The 16,849-nt window shown below is 35.0% G+C and overlaps 1 protein-coding gene across 1 annotated transcript; it reads left to right on the top strand.

The window, feature by feature from the left end:
* The first annotated feature begins 380 nt into the window (after positions 1–380).
* LOC132546126 (rhomboid-related protein 2-like) lies at positions 381–16,103 on the top strand. Its single transcript, XM_060209823.1, has 10 exons — positions 381–494; positions 2,958–2,981; positions 6,891–7,046; positions 10,851–11,009; positions 11,264–11,418; positions 13,625–13,737; positions 14,058–14,158; positions 14,689–14,782; positions 15,483–15,581; positions 15,940–16,103. The coding sequence occupies exons 1-10, from the start codon at positions 381–383 to the stop codon at positions 16,101–16,103; spliced, it is 1,179 nt and encodes a 392-aa protein (XP_060065806.1).
* Positions 16,104–16,849: the final 746 nt, after the last annotated feature.

Raw genomic sequence — 16,849 nt, 5'->3', positions numbered from 1 at the left:
TAAGACAATTAAATCAAAGTCCGTCTTAAGTAGGAAGATAGCACCAGGAGTGTCAACATACTCGTGTCTAAAGAAAGTGTTGTTTAGTTATAAATACACGACCAGGCTTTACCTGAAACCCTAGGGCAATATACTTGCCTCAGGGATGTTAGATAAAAACACCGCGTAAACGAGGTCTACGACATTGAACAGAAATATTTATAGGCAGAGTGTATAAGTCTATCGTAAGTTTTATTTTTATTTTGATCACGTGCTCCGTCCCGGTTGACTTCACAGGGGTTTTCCCGCGGCCAACTACAGGTAACTGATCCATTTTCGATTAGTTTTGACAACCCTAGTGCCACAGAAAATTCCCGGAGCACGCCAGATTTATTGTCAGAATGCCGATACGAGGGGGGAGCCGGGGAAGGCGAGGTCGCCGGGTGATGGACGAGGAACAACCACTCCCCGAGGAAGTGGAGATGGAGGAGAATTTGAGAAAAGAGTTAGAAAACGTAAGTAGTTTTAAAGCAGCGTTACTAGAATCAGGGTCGTAATCCCTAGTTGCAGACACGCCGTGTATAACCCCGCCTACCCGTACAGGTACAAGTTACACATATCTTATGCAGTAATCATTATTTGGGACCCCGGCGAAAATAGGTGCCGATGAAATTTACAAGGACGTCGGTATGAAATCGAAAGTTGGATTTACATAAACCATCGCCATGTCGTGTGGTGATTAATTCTACAAGTTTAGTCAGCTTTTAAAAATAGTACAGATCACATATCAGGATGAATCAGAAGTTATCTCTAAGAGTCAGCACACATAATAAAAGTATTTTAGATAAATTATCTATACACAATTGTAGATTTCCATGTATGGACGAAGCTAACTGATAACTCTTTATACTTAATGGAAATAATATATCTAATTGACCTCATTTAATGTATATACCAATGACGAAACAACCATTGTATTACTGTGATAAGATACACAATTTTTCATTTGATTATACCTGTCTGTTATTAATACCTCTCCTCCAAATAAAAATGAAAAGTATAAAATGCACATGTGTTGTCACTATACCAGTATGTCATGTTCTTAAGATTAAAAAGCTGAAGATAAAAAAAATACCATTTAAGATAGGTGTGGAATTAATAGATTTCAGTTATGTCCCTATGGTAACTGGTAAAGACTATTTGTAAATTATCATTTCATTGCCTGCTTACTTTGCACATAATTTTTAGTGTTAAATTTCTTGTACTGTCAACAACATCTCCATATGGTGCTACAACAGTGGGTAGCAGGCATTATCTTTAAACACAGGCTTTAAGCACTGGGATTAAAGTTTAATAACTTTACCTTAAAAGGCTTATTGTTTGTTAATCCCTGCCACTAGTTGGAGAACATTTAGACAATCAGAGCTTAGTAACAACAAATCAGACGGTCAGTTGGTCAAACCATCACAGTGTGTGCCACAGTTTATAACAAGTGATGTACACTGCATGTCTCACATTTTAGAAGAAATACTAAGCTATGTATAGAAATTCACCCACAAAATTTGGATATGTAATTTACAATACATTATTGCATTAAATGCAAAGTAGATTTATAAATCACAGATGATATTGCATATTGCTATTCCAGGTTGTTTTTTACTGCTGAATTTGTGGCCCCCATTCCCAATTTCAATTATAGCCTTATATTTTTTCCAGGCCAAGCGTTAACATTCCCAACAATCTTTGTCTGAATGAATTGTTGAAACATCAGGATTTTTCTTGTCCAGTGTATAATGTGTTGACAGTTAGCTCTGTACACAGATGGTCATGTATTTGCCCATCAAAGTATGTGAGCTATACAGAAGAGAATATAAAGCATTTTAAAATTTGATTAAATTTTAATATAGTTCTATATTGTTATTTTTTCCCAAAATTTGAGAATATGTCACATACTTTTTTGCAAGTTTCTGATAAATTTAGATTTTTAGAGGTCATATTAATTTGGGCCCTGTTTCCAAAGTTTTTTTATGCAGAAAATGATTTGAAAGCCGTTAATTTTATCATTGAAAGATATATCTAGAACTCTTATCACACAATTAACTTATATTGCTGATAAACAACTTTAGATTTTTAGAGGTCCTCCTGGTTTGGTTTAATTTGTTATTTAAATGTATTTATTCTGTTTGTTTACACTGCAGCATAAAATGTCTGCATGTCATTGACATCATGTCTGTTACATTGGCCACACACCATTTTGTAACAGTGTACTTGAACTGAAGTTCATAATTCTATTTTAAACTGCTTGGGTAAGATTTCACTATAAAATGTGTATTCATCGCTCAGTTGTGTGCTAGTTAAATACCTTTGTGTTAAGGTGAGTTAAGAAATCACATATCCTTCTGTTCAAGACATTGATTCATCTTTTTATCTGAACAGAAAATCTACATTTGTAATAGGAGAAGGTAAAAAGTTAGCACTGTGCTGATCGGTAGTGTGTAGCAAACTGTGTCCGCCCATCCGATACTATCGAGTTATACAACACTGCCAATGTGTTCAGTCAGTGGTACACATATGTTGTATTGTTAAAAACAAAGATGGAATTATCATGAAATCTCATTTTTATTTTGGTATACTATAGAGTAGTATTATACACAAATATTTATGTTTACCAGTTGAAAAACAATTCTCAAATATGATTTGAAAGAATTTGCTTAAATGATAATAATATCAATTTGAAAAAAAATTGTTAGAGCAATATATCTGTCTGAAAAGGACTTGACTTAAAATAAACAGCAATGTTGTGCTGTTCCATATAAGATTTAAGTACATATTAAATAAGGATTTTTTATCATCAACTAGTGATGCTCTCGAAATGGTGATTTGACAGACTTTAAATTCCCTACTGCCTCAATATTTATGCCTAGATGACAATACTGATTTATTAATGTTTTTGTTTTCATGTCTGATGCTGGTCACAGAAATTCAAGCCCATGTTTGAACAGGTAAGTTAAAATATTAATTTGCCTTGGCAAGATAATCAAATGTTTATTTTTATAAAACTAAAAGTTGACAAACAAAATTGTTTTCAAACAGAAATACAGTAACAGTGAAGTTTGTTTTCATGAAATCTCTTTGTTACAGATCAACCTTCTCAATTAATCTTAACCATAAAATTCCCTTAGATATAAGTAACCAAGAGCTTCAATGTTGCCTGGGAATATAGATTTTAAAAGTTCTGCAAAGTTATGTGAACTTGTGTTCTATTTCTCAGTTCAAGGGAAGTAATTCTCATTAAAGGAACTGCTTCAGAACTTTAACAGTCATTCTTCTGTGTAGACTAAGTATGTAGTGTATCGTCATTGTCGTTATCAATTGACTTTGTAGTACATAATACAGATCATTCACAGGTTATACGATTTCGTGTTCCCTGTGAGGATGTCAACACACCATGGGCATGTACAGGAAATATAGGACCCCCTTGTAGCTTGCCAAACACCTATAATTAGGCATTGTCTCTGCTCAGTTATAGTCTGTATGTTAATGCATGTGTACTAGAAAGGTTATTAGCTACAAACTGGAGTTATTACCTATGAAGTGACTAACCTTGTGTGTATAAGCTAAGTTATGATGGCCAGGTATATTATTCACAATTTTTTGACACATCTGTCAGTTTCTGGGTCTGTGTCACCATATCATCCAATACATTTGATTTTTGACAGCCTTTCGTTTGATATATTGGTCAACTTACATCAACTGACCAGCACAGTACTATCTGGGTCAGTGGTTTGATATGTACAGCCATGGGAAAAATGTATCAGTGAATACAATTCACAGACCAGTAATTGCATACCAGTAATATTGTAAATGATACCTAGTGAACAATATTTGGATATCATCCATTTCGATCGTGCTTTCGAGGTCCCGCCCCACCATCTCTCTCTCTCTCTGTTTTCTATCCTTATACAATTTTTGTGAACAATATTTCTTTGTTAAGCACAGGATCTTGTATGTAGGTTTCTGTTGTTCACTGGTTGTGCCCTTGTGATAAGGAATGGCTGACATGCAGCCATCTTGGATTTGGATTATGAAAGTTTCCTTACCTATCCTCATTTCTTAAGAAATGCTGATTGGATCATTCTAACATTACAGACACTACAGGTGAAGGATTACTTTGGTCCCTAGTTATGCTGTTTTGATTTTGAAACTTATCAGAAAAACAAAATGGTTGATAGGTTGTTAACCTTATTTCATAGGAAGTACTCAGGTGGATAGATATTTTTCATGTGATGTATGTTCACATTGGTCCTCAGCAACTTTGATACCCTTTTAAGTTTGAGACTTATTAAAAAAAAGATGGGGGGGAGGGAGTTGAGACATAGCCCTATTAAAGTTTTTTGTCATAGAGTTAAAGTGTTATTTGTTATCACCAATTTGACCACAAATTATTTTATGGTTTGCTCTACTGATTTGTATTTTAAATTCATATGTAGTTTACAAGTTGTTTATTGATGTTACCATTAAGTTACCTGTCAGTACAACATGTTATGTAATGGATAGCAAATAAGAGGAAAGAGGAGACATTGGTTTAACTTATAAAGAACCAATAATTATTGTACAATGGTGGACACCAAGACCCGAGATCTCTTGTTTGTCATAAGATAAAATAAACAGAAGGAATTAAGTCAGGATTCAGATACATCTGCAGTGATTGTATATATATATAGGTCTGTGTGAGAATTGGTGTGAAAATGTTTAGTTTCAAAAAAAATTGAAAGTGACATACATTATGCTGACTCAACCCCCAAATACAACACAAAATACTGTAATAGGAAATTCTCAATGTGCTGATAATGAGACAGATTTGATTTTTTTTCCATTGTTATTTTTGAGTACTGTTAGATTTTTTCAACAAATAAAAATTGATATTGTCTTTCAGGAATTATAATTTTTTTTTGGGTTGTGTTTCTAAGTTATATTACATTATGTAAACCTTATACTTGTGTATATAGTTTAATCTCTTGGTATGTAAATAGTCTGGTATGACAGAAATAGCTAGTATAGTTAATTGGCTATCATACAAGAAAAAAAATGTTTAGTTTAGTCACAGTCCAACATACCTACTCTACATTCCAACATTGCATCAGATACTGAATATGACAAAGGCAATATATAGGTGAAAGTATTTGAAATATTGTTGAAACTTATCGCTGAATTTCTGTATCAATTTTATGTTAATGAATAAACAGGTGAATTATATTTTTAGGCAATGAGAATGAAAACAACAGTTTGATTCATGCATAGAAAGTTATGTGAAGGTTTATGTAGAACAAGTTCATGTTTGACAAGTGTAACAAGACACGTCATTCAAACCAAAAGGATTTTTAACAGATAGAAATTTTCAGAAGGTAATATTTTGAGAATGAGTCAATATCAAAGCTGGAACACTATGTACACAGTGATATTTGCTTGGCCTTATAAATTCAGACTGTAATACGTTAATGTTTGTAATTACATAACTGTATTCTGGTCAATGTTTCAGTATAGACTATGATATATAACAGACATATACATACATTAAGACTGTCAGCGTCAATTACTTCAATGTTTGTAATGATATTTTATACAAGGGGTAGGCAATGCTGTTCCTTACACTACCTTGCGCCATGTGTTAGATGTTACCAGATATATCAGCCAGGTGTGAAACAAGCTCGATCAGCATTAACTAAGTACAATGTCTGTATATACCTCCATATTCAGACGACCCCTATGTTGATTGTTGTTTGGAACACTTAAGTAATAAGTTTTCTATTGATGTGTTTAATTGGATTTGGTCCTGGAGCTGTTACAGATATCAAAGGAAACATGAATTAAATGGCTAATTTATGTTCCATTACAAAGTCAATTTGTGACATTATTAACTGTCATGGTTTAAGAATGGAATAACATGTATGTTTACATGTATAATAAACCCCAGACATGGACACTTAAACAACTCTCTGTTAAGCAGAGCTAACGTGATCTTTTATATTCGTAGGTAGAATAGAGGATTCGTTTACATCTCCCCTTCTTCATATAAGATGTGACTGGTTCCTAAATGTTCAATTGATTTTCACAAATAACACACCAACAGCCATGATGTGGTACATATAAGAAGATACACTGTTATTCAAGTTAGGAAGTAAATTTTTTAATCGATGCCTTTTTAACGGTTACTGAGTAATTTGTCTTTCATATTAATTTGATTTATTACAAACTTTTAAAAGATCAGATTTTTAAATCAATGCTTTTTAACGGTTACTGAGTAATTTGTCTTTCATACTAACTTAGTTTATTACAAACTTTTAAAAGATCACTGTTGTTAAGAGCTACTTGACTGAAATTTTAAAAATCAAAACTTCGTTAGAAATTAATTTAGTAAATAAGACTGAAATTTAGGATAACAACAAAAAAAATATCATCTACTGTGGTTAAATGAACATAAGTGTGACATACAAGTGTCAATATTGCTAATTATAGACCTGTAAATAGTCTGTTATCCCATGTTTAAAGTTTCATAAAGAGAGATTAAACATTAGGCTCTGTGTATGACTTCTGTATATAAGATATATAGAATCTAGTAAGTAATACAGACAAATTGTTCATCAGCCAAAGGGATTATTGAGACACCTAAATTTAGACTACTGTTTTTTCGATTTTAGTTAATAACTTTGTATCTGTTTTATGTTCTCTGTATGTGATGTAATTTATGTAATATTTGAGTCTTGATAAAGTAGCAGATTGTCTAGAAAGTTTTGACAATTGTCCATACTGTCGTTATTACTTCATTTCACCTATATGTAATATATACATACACCAGTCTATTTGTGGCATAATTTTCTTGTTTGCCTGAATTCTGTTACTGTTTCTTTCAGCATGGACGCGAAGGGCTGCCCCTAAACAACCTACGGGATGAGCTCATAGATGAGGGAATCACAGAGAATATTCCTGACGAAAGAGTTCAGGAACTCCTGTTGAGGGCAGATGCTGATGGCGACGCCCACATAACTTACAAGGAGTTCATGGCAATGGTATGTTCCTTAACATAGGAAATGTATACTGCAATATATTCAGTTCTTGTAGCACTTGGGTGTTCATTTCATGACAGTGATCTGTTCCTGTAACAGGGACTTTGTGACAGTGATATGTTGCTTTAACATAAGGGAATTAATGATAGCGATATGTTCCTGTAACATTAGGGGGGATTCATGGTAGTGATATGTTCCTGTAACATTAGGGGGGATTCATGGTAGTGATATGTTCCTGTAACATTAGGGGGGATTCATGGTAGTGATATGTTCCTGTAACATTAGGGGGGATTCATGGTAGTGATATGTTCCTGTAACATTAGGGGGGATTCATGGTAGTGATATGTTCCTGTAACATTAGGGGGGATTCATGGTAGTGATATGTTCCTGTAACATTAGGGGGGATTCAACATTAGGGGGGATTCATGGTGTGATATGTTCCTGTAACATTAGGGAGTTCATGGTAGTGATATGTTCCTGTAACATTAGGGAGTTCATGGCAGTGATATGTTCCTGTAACATTAGGGAGTTCATGGCAGTGATATGTTCCTGTAACATTAGGGAGTTCATGGCAGTGATATGTTCCTGTAACATTAGGGAGTTCATGGCAGTGATATGTTCCTGTAACATTAGGGAGTTCATGGCAGTGATATGTTCCTGTAACATTAGGGAGTTCCTGTAACATTAGGGAGTTCATGGCAGTGATATGTTCCTGTAACATTAGGGAGTTCATGGCAGTGATATGTTCCTGTAACATTAGGGAGTTCATGGCAGTGATATGTTCCTGTAACATTAGGGAGTTCATGGCAGTGATATGTTCCTGTAACATTAGGGAGTTCATGGTAGTGATATGTTCCTGTAACATTAGGGGGGGATTCATGGCAGTGATATGTTCCTGTAACATTAGGGAGTTCATGGCAGTGATATGTTCCTGTAACATTAGGGGGGGATTCATGGCAGTGATATGTTCCTGTAACATTAGGGAGTTCATGGTAGTGATATGTTCCTGTAACATTAGGGAGTTCATGGCAGTGATATGTTCCTGTAACATTAGGGAGTTCATGGGTGATATGTTCCTGTAACATTTCATGGCAGTGATATGTTCCTGTAACATTAGGGAGTTCATGGCAGTGATATGTTCCTGTAACATTAGGGAGTTCATGGCAGTGATATGTTCCTGTAACATTAGGGTTCCTGTAACATTAGTTCATGGCAGTGATATGTTCCTGTAACATTAGGGAGTTCATGGCAGTGATATGTTCCTGTAACATTAGGGAGTTCATGGCAGTGATATGTTCCTGTAACATTAGGGAGTTCATGGCAGTGATATGTTCCTGTAACATTAGGGAGTTCATGGTAGTGATATGTTCCTGTAACATTAGGGAGTTCATGGTAGTGATATGTTCCTGTAACATTAGGGAGTTCATGGTAGTGATATGTTCCTGTAACATTAGGGAGTTCATGGTAGTGATATGTTCCTGTAACATTAGGGGGGGATTCATGGTAGTGATATGTTCCTGTAACATTAAGGAGTTCATGGTAGTGATATGTTCCTGTAACATTAGGGGGGGATTCATGGTAGTGATATGTTCCTGTAACATTAGGGGGGTAGTTATGTTCATGGTAGTGATATGTTCCTGTAACATTAGGGGGGATTCATGGTAGTGATATGTTCCTGTAACATTAGGGGGGATTCATGGTAGTGATATGTTCCTGTAACATTAGGGGGGATTCATGGTAGTGATATGTTCCTGTAACATTAGGGGGGGATTCATGGTAGTGATATGTTCCTGTAACATTAGGGGGGATTCATGGTAGTGATATGTTCCTGTAACATTAGGGGGGATTCATGGTAGTGATATGTTCCTGTAACATTAGGGGGGATTCATGGTAGTGATATGTTCCTGTAACATTAGGGGGGATTCATGGTAGTGATATGTTCCTGTAACATTAGGGGGGATTCATGGTAGTGATATGTTCCTGTAACATTAGGGGGGATTCATGGTAGTGATATGTTCCTGTAACATTAGGGGGGATTCATGGTAGTGATATGTTCCTGTAACATTAGGGGGGATTCATGGTAGTGATATTTCCTGTAACATGGGGGTGATATGTTCCTGTAACATTAGGGGGGGAGTTCATGGTTCATGGTAGTGATATGTTCCTGTAACATTAGGGGGGATTCATGGTAGTGATATGTTCCTGTAACATTAGGGGGGATTCATGGTAGTGATATGTTCCTGTAACATTAGGGGGGATTCATGGTAGTGATATGTTCCTGTAACATTAGGGGGGATTCATGGTAGTGATATGTTCCTGTAACATTAGGGAGTTCATGGTAGTGATATGTTCCTGTAACATTAGGGGGGATTCATGGTAGTGATATGTTCCTGTAACATTAGGGAGTTCATGGCAGTGATATGTTCCTGTAACATTAGGGAGTTCATGGTAGTGATATGTTCCTGTAACATTAGGGGGGATTCATGGTAGTGATATGTTCCTGTAACATTAGGGGGGATTCATGGTAGTGATATGTTCCTGTAACATTAGGGAGTTAATGGCAGTGATATGTTCCTGTAACATTAGGGAGTTCATGGTAGTGATATGTTCCTGTAACATTAGGGAGGTTCATGGTAGTGATATGTTCCTGTAACATTAGGGAGTTAATGGCAGTGATATGTTCCTGTAACATTAGGGAGTTCATGGTAGTGATATGTTCCTGTAACATTAGGGGGGATTCATGGTAGTGATATGTTCCTGTAACATTAGGGAGTTCATGGTAGTGATATGTTCCTGTAACATTAGGGAGTTCATGGTAGTGATATGTTCCTGTAACATTAGGGAGTTCATGGTAGTGATATGTTCCTGTAACATTAGGGAGTTAATGGCAGTGATATGTTCCTGTAACATTAGGGAGTTCATGGTAGTGATATGTTCCTGTAACATTAGGGGGGATTCATGGTAGTGATATGTTCCTGTAACATTAGGGGGGATTCATGGTAGTGATATGTTCCTGTAACATTAGGGAGTTCATGGTAGTGATATGTTCCTGTAACATTAGGGAGTTCATGGTAGTGATATGTTCCTGTAACATTAGGGAGTTCATGGCAGTGATATGTTCCTGTAACATTAGGGAGTTCATGGCAGTGATATGTTCCTGTAACATTAGGGGGGATTCATGGTAGTGATATGTTCCTGTAACAGGGAGTTCATGGCAGTGATATGTTCCTGTAACAACATGGAGTTTATGACTATATACAAAAGGGAGATAATGTATGTTATAAAGTAATGTTATGTGTCTGTATATGAAGAACATTGTGATGGTATGTTTTTAATATACACATACACACAGATCAGGATAAGTGTGTTGGCCTTGGGGAGCTTGTTCATTCTCATGGTAGATCCACATTTTGGTCATACTAGAAATCAGGGCTCTCACACCCCATTTTGGGACTGGGGCCCGGGGCCCTTAGAATTGGGAAAAATAATGGTGTTTTCCTTAGAATTAGGAAAACTTGGGGTCTAAATTGGGAAAAAAAGACACTATTTTGCATTGGGAATTCGGCCCCAAATCTGGCAGATCAAGAGCCCTGGAAATGAAAATGTTGATTTTATTGACACCAAATTTTTGATAATAGAAATCTTGAATACTCTCTCTAGAAAGAATCCAAGAGTATACTATCATTATTTTCTATAACCAGGGAGTAAAACGTATTAGGGATTAAATGAACAGCTGTGTTAGTCCTCATTTACTTTTAATCTCATGTTTCGATATTAACATTTTTTGTTACCTTTGACCTTCCACAGATGACCCGTGACTTGACCAAAGCTGAGCGATCTGCCTTCAGAAGTGTTCTAAGGGATGCCATCGCAGACATCTTGCCTAAACATATGCGAGAGGACTTCATAGCAAACTACACCTGTTGTCCCCCTCCCCTCTTCATGATTATCATCAGTATAGTCGAGGTCAGTGGTCTCTGAAAACTGGACGTTGTACAGTTTATGATTAACCCACTTAAGTGCTCCTTTTGAGTGAAGACTGGAATGTGTAGTGTTTATGACTAACATGCTTAGAATCGAAAAGTGGAGGTTGTGCAATTTACAATTAACATACTTACCAGTACTTCATACAGTCAATGAGAAATCGGAAAAAAATGATAAATAAAAGGTGAAATAAGGAAGAAATCATTTGTATAATAGGATTTTATTTGTTTTGGCAGATTGTAGTATTCGTTGTGTATGCGATGGAACTAAAAGACACGAAAACACCAGTCACTGCTACCTCAGGTGTTCCTACCTACAGCCCACTGATCTACTTACCAAAGCGCAGATATGAAGCTTGGAGATTCCTCACATACATGTTCATACACCAAGGGTATGTAACTCATCCAAAACTTTATTTTAATTGAGCTTAAAATACCTGTGTAAAAGGCAAGGCGATAAAATACCTGTGTAACTTGGCAAGTCAATAAAATACCTGTGTAACTGGCAAGGCGATAAAATACCTATGTAACTGGGCAAGTCAATAAAATACCTGTGTAACTGGCAAGGCGATAAAATACCTATGTAACTGGGCAAGTCAATAAAATACCTGTGTAACTGGGCAAGGTGATAAAATACCTGTGTAACTGGACCAGATAAAAAAATACCTGTGTAACTGGGCAAGGCGATAAAATAACTGTGTAACTGGGCAAGGTGATAAAATACCTGTGTAACTGGGCAAGGTGATAAAATACCTGTGTAACTGGGCAAGGTGATAAAATACCTGTGTAACTGGGCAAGGTGATAAAATACCTGTGTAACTGGACAAGGTGATAAAATACCTGTGTAACTGGACAAGGTGATAAAATACCTGTGTAACTGGGCCAGATAATAAAATACCAGTGTAACTGGGCCAGATAATAAAATACCTGTGTAACTGGGCCAGATAATGAAATACCTGTGTAACAAGGCTAGATCATAAGATGTAAATGGACTAGGAAATAAAATACTTTTTTGATATCAAGTCTTTCTACCAGTTGTTTTTAGAGGAACCCTTGTGTAGAATAATTAAAGAGGAAATCTTGTGTAGATTATTTGAAGAAGAACTCTTGTGTAGATTATTTGAAGAAGAACTCTTGTGTAGAATATTTGAAGAGGAACTCTTGTGTAGATTATTTGAAGAAGAACTCTTGTGTAGAATATTTGAATAGGAAATCTTGTGTAGAATATTTGAAGAAGAACTCTTGTGTAGATTATTTGAAGAAGAACTCTTGTGTAGAATATTTGAAGAGGAACCCTTGTGTAGAATATTTGAATAGGAAATCTTGTGTAGAATATTTGAAGAAGAACTCTTGTGTAGATTATTTGAAGAAGAACTCTTGTGTAGAATATTTGAATAGGAAATCTTGTGTAGAATATTTGAATAGGAAATCTTGTGTAGAATATTTGAAGAAGAACTCTTGTGTAGATTATTTGAAGAAGAACTCTTGTGTAGAATATTTGAAGAGGAACCCTTGTGTAGAATATTTGAAGAGGAACCCTTGTGTAGAATATTTGAATAGGAAATCTTGTGTAGAATATTTGAAGAAGAACTCTTGTGTAGAATATTTGAAGAGGAACTCTTGTGTAGAATATTTGAATAGGAAATCTTGTGTAGAATATTTGAAGAAGAACTCTTGTGTAGAATATTTGAAGAGGAACTCTTGTGTAGATTATTTGAAGAAGAACTCTTGTGTAGAATATTTGAAGAAGAACTCTTGTGTAGATTATTTGAAGAAGAACCCTTGTGTAGAATATTTGAAGAGGAACCCTTGTGTAGAATATTTGAAGAGGAACCCTTGTGTAGAATATTTGAAGAGGAACCCTTGTGTAGAATATTTGAAGAGGAACCCTTGTGTAGAATATTTGAAGAGGAACTCTTGTGTAGATTATTTGAAGAGGAACTCTTGTGTAGAATATTTGAATAGGAAATCTTGTGTAGAATATTTAAAGAGGAAATCTTGTGTAGATTATTTGAAGAAGAACACTTGTGTAGAATATTTGAAGAGGAACCCTTGTGTAGAATATTTGAAGAGGAACCCTTGTGTAGAATATTTGAAGAGGAACCCTTGTGTAGAATATTTGAAGAGGAACTCTTGTGTAGATTATTTGAAGAGGAACTCTTGTGTAGATTATTTGAAGAGGAACCCTTGTGTAGATTATTTGAAGAAGAACTCTTGTGTAGAATATTTGAAGAGGAAATCTTGTGTAGAATATTTAAAGAGGAAATCTTGTGTAGATTATTTGAAGAAGAACTCTTGTGTAGAATATTTGAAGAGGAACCCTTGTATAGAATATTTGAAGAGGAACCCTTGTGTAAAATATTTGAAGAAGAATGGAATGATTCGTTGCCCGCATATTTCTCTAATGAACACCTTTAAAGTTGTGATCTTTGTTTATCAAATTTAAAAAATTATGTAATATATTTAACATGCTGGTACAAGGTACATACAGGTATTTTCTAACAATCCAAATGTAACATCAGTTGTTTACCTTTGTGTATTTGTCCTAGGTATCTTCATATCATTTCTAATATGTTTACCTTTGTGTTTTTGTCCTAGGTATCTTCATATCATCTCTAATCTCATTTTTCAACTTTTACTTGGTCTGCCTTTGGAAATGGTCAACAAGTTCTGGAGAATTCTCGCCATTTATGTTTTGGGTGTCATAGCTGGTGAGTTTTTATGTTGGCAGCTGATGTGATAATTACAGTTACCCAGTAATAATTTCGAAAAAATTCTCCTGATTTGTTAGAATCTTCACTGGTGTGATTTGAAATCATTTTGACAGCTGAATATGTATTTTAATTTGCAAGGTCAGTTTGTCACAAATTAATGATTTAATCACTTTGCAAAATCATGTGCAAGGCTTGTATTTAGAAACGGGCATAGTGAATTTGACCTAAGATATGAATCATCACCTCATATATAGATAATAAAAGGAACAATTTTGATTTTTGAAGATTTCCATTGCTAAAGGTTTGAATATTTGCAGGATCTCTGGCCCACTCAGTGACAGATCATGATGTTGCTTTGGCTGGTGCTAGTGGAGGCTGTTATGCTTTGATAGGTGCCCACATAGCTTCTGTAATAGTGGTAAGTTATATACGATATTTATCAATATTGTTTTATTCTGCAATGCAGCATTTTCTATTAAAACTGAGAAAGAGATTCCAGCAAGATCTCTACCACCATAATTCACTGTCAAAATAAAGAAATCACAGATCTTAAAAATTAAAAATAACGTTTGTTATCCTGAAATGCCTTCATGAAGTTTTAAATTTTAATTACAGAACAAGTATTCAGTTTAAAATTTTCTTTTCAAAATTATGTTATGTTTTGTTAACTGTTGAAATAAAAATCAAAGGAAACATTCTAGTGAAATAAGGGAAGAAGAAAACATTTAGTACCTTCATTGCTTTATGAGAAAAGTGATAACAAGGCATAAAATATTTGTGATCTCTCTGCCACCGTCTTTGTTTTCTGATCCCAAAATCAAAGCTTGAACCTTGTTGACATGGACCAAATGGTTATTTACAAACTCTATGTCCAGGCTGTTAACAATTCTTTACATCTGATTCACGTCATATGAAGACGCTGTCAATACTTTTTGCTTTGAATTTCAGAACTGGAAGGAAATGAATTACAAGTGTTTTGAGGGGAATATTTGCCGGTTCCTTCTGAGTGCCCCTGTGAGATTGACGTTGCTGCTCACATTCTGTATGTGTAAAATTCTGTAATGCCTTCACTGAAAAGTTAGAACAGCGTTGTGAATATAAGACAGATTAGTGTTTGATTTACACTAATCAAATAACATTACTTCAGAAAACTACAATTAATGTTTTTTTGTGTAAAGAAACAAAGTCTTTAGCATTATATCATTATATCAGTATTTTTCATCAGTGCTCAGGTGTTATTCTTATACCATGGTCTTACAGGAAGGTGGGAGAATGAAAGGAGTTGTAATGTAATATATTTACATACATGTAAACTTCAAATGCATCATTTAGATAGAAAAAGGTGGGAAATTTGGTTATCTTTCTAGAAAAAGATGGGAAATTTTGGTTCTCTTTATGGAAAAGTGTGGGAAATTTGGGTTATCATCTAGAAAAAGGTCAGAAATTTGGGTTATCCTTCTAGATAAAGGTGGGAAATTTGGGTTATCGCTCTAAAAAAAGGTCAGAAATTTTAGTTATCTTTCTAGAAAATGGTGGGAAATTTTGGTTAACTAAAATATCCAAACAATGTCGCATTACTAATCCAACAGTGGCATTCACAAAATATTGTAATTTAAAAAAGAAATGACTGAGAGGACATATTGGGAAATTTAAGGAAATTTTCAGTTTCTTATTTGTACAAAATTCAAATAGAATTTAGAATTGTTTCGTTGGTTGTTAATATAAGTGTTTTGTTTTCACAGCCATCCTAGACACAGGCAATGCAGTGTACAGGAGATTCTTTGATAGCAGTGCTACTACAAAGATTGGGATTTCTGCACATATTGGTGGATTGTTGGCAGGTGAGTAAACAAGACATTCAAAACACATACATCTGATGGATAGGCTTTTAGCTCATGTCAGTTTTATTTAGATAGTCCCAGCTTTTCATGCAATGAAACATTGCAAATAACAGTCCATTTTCTCTGCATACAGAACTAATTTGCCTTTCAGCAAAGCATTTTTCTGAGGTCATTTTGAAAGCCTTGAAAAATATGCATATCGATTAATATGCAAACAAGATGTACATCTTGGAATCTTAGGATTAAGGAACTTGGTCATTGATCATAAATGACAAACATTTAACTTCTATGGTTTGTATGTGATAATACAAGAAATGAAATTTATTTGTTAAATATGTTAATTTTATCCTACTTTCAGGTCTTCTTCTTGGAATCCCAATTCTGAAGAACATCAAAGAACTGCCATGGGAGAAGACCCTGGGCTGGGTGACTTTAGCAGTATATCTTGTGTTTGTGTCCTTTGCCATGTTTTTCAATGGTTTATACCCAGGCTACCCCGAGACAGACTGGTCCTCTCTGTAGTACAGGGGAGATAATAAGGATTTTTTGGAGGAAAATAACCTTTAAATTGCTAGAAACTGTCCTTTTGTGAATGTGAAATGGTCCTAATAAATTGTCAAAACATCTTTTGTATGGAAAGAAAATGGCCTTAAAAATTGCCAAATACTGTACTTGTATGGTGTAGAAGTGTTAAATGAAGTAACATCAGCCTTATCAATTCCTTTTATAGCTGTTCTTGTCAAATTTTTGTCGCTTTGATATTTCCTATTTACGGATGGGAGTACATATATTGTTACTCATGTCTGTCCATCTCATCCATTGCATCACATCCCTATCCAAACCAGTGTCATACACATATCTTGAGAGACTCTCGACAGAATTGATCCATTTGCACAACAGTATCACAACATCACATGCTACATCTTATCATATTTCGTTGGTCAAGGTTAAACTGTCAAAGGTCACATTTGGTATATGTAAAACGAACAATTCTATTTTACACATGTACATTAGAGTTAGAGAATTCATGTCTTACAGATATACAGGTAAAGTAACCAAATCCTGTAAAAAATAGACATTGAAAGTTTTGTTCATTTGAAATATTTCTGTGTGAAATTAGACAAAAAAGTGAAATACTCGCACTATATATAAAGGTGATATTTTTAGATATCTAACTGTTCAGAAATTTGTGTAGAATGTATTGGGATTATTATTGGTGCTCTTAAGTACACCTGGATATAGATGTTACACAGCCACTGCTAGGTTAT

Source organism: Ylistrum balloti, unplaced genomic scaffold (assembly GCF_031769215.1).
Source record: "Ylistrum balloti isolate Yb309-2 unplaced genomic scaffold, AGI_CSIRO_Ybal_v1 Utg369874, whole genome shotgun sequence".
Lineage (NCBI taxonomy): Eukaryota > Metazoa > Mollusca > Bivalvia > Pectinida > Pectinidae > Ylistrum > Ylistrum balloti.
This window is presented reverse-complemented; position numbering and strand designations above follow the sequence as displayed.

Bases quoted from the DNA above. Each gene is read 5' to 3' on its own strand.
- LOC132546126 (XM_060209823.1), top strand. From the start codon at position 381: ATGCCGATACGAGGGGGGAGCCGGGGAAGGCGAGGTCGCCGGGTGATG. The intron at 495-2,957 runs GTAAGTAGTTTT...TGCTGGTCACAG, and splicing joins TGAGAAAAGAGTTAGAAAAC to AAATTCAAGCCCATGTTTGA. The intron at 2,982-6,890 runs GTAAGTTAAAAT...TGTTTCTTTCAG, and splicing joins TCAAGCCCATGTTTGAACAG to CATGGACGCGAAGGGCTGCC.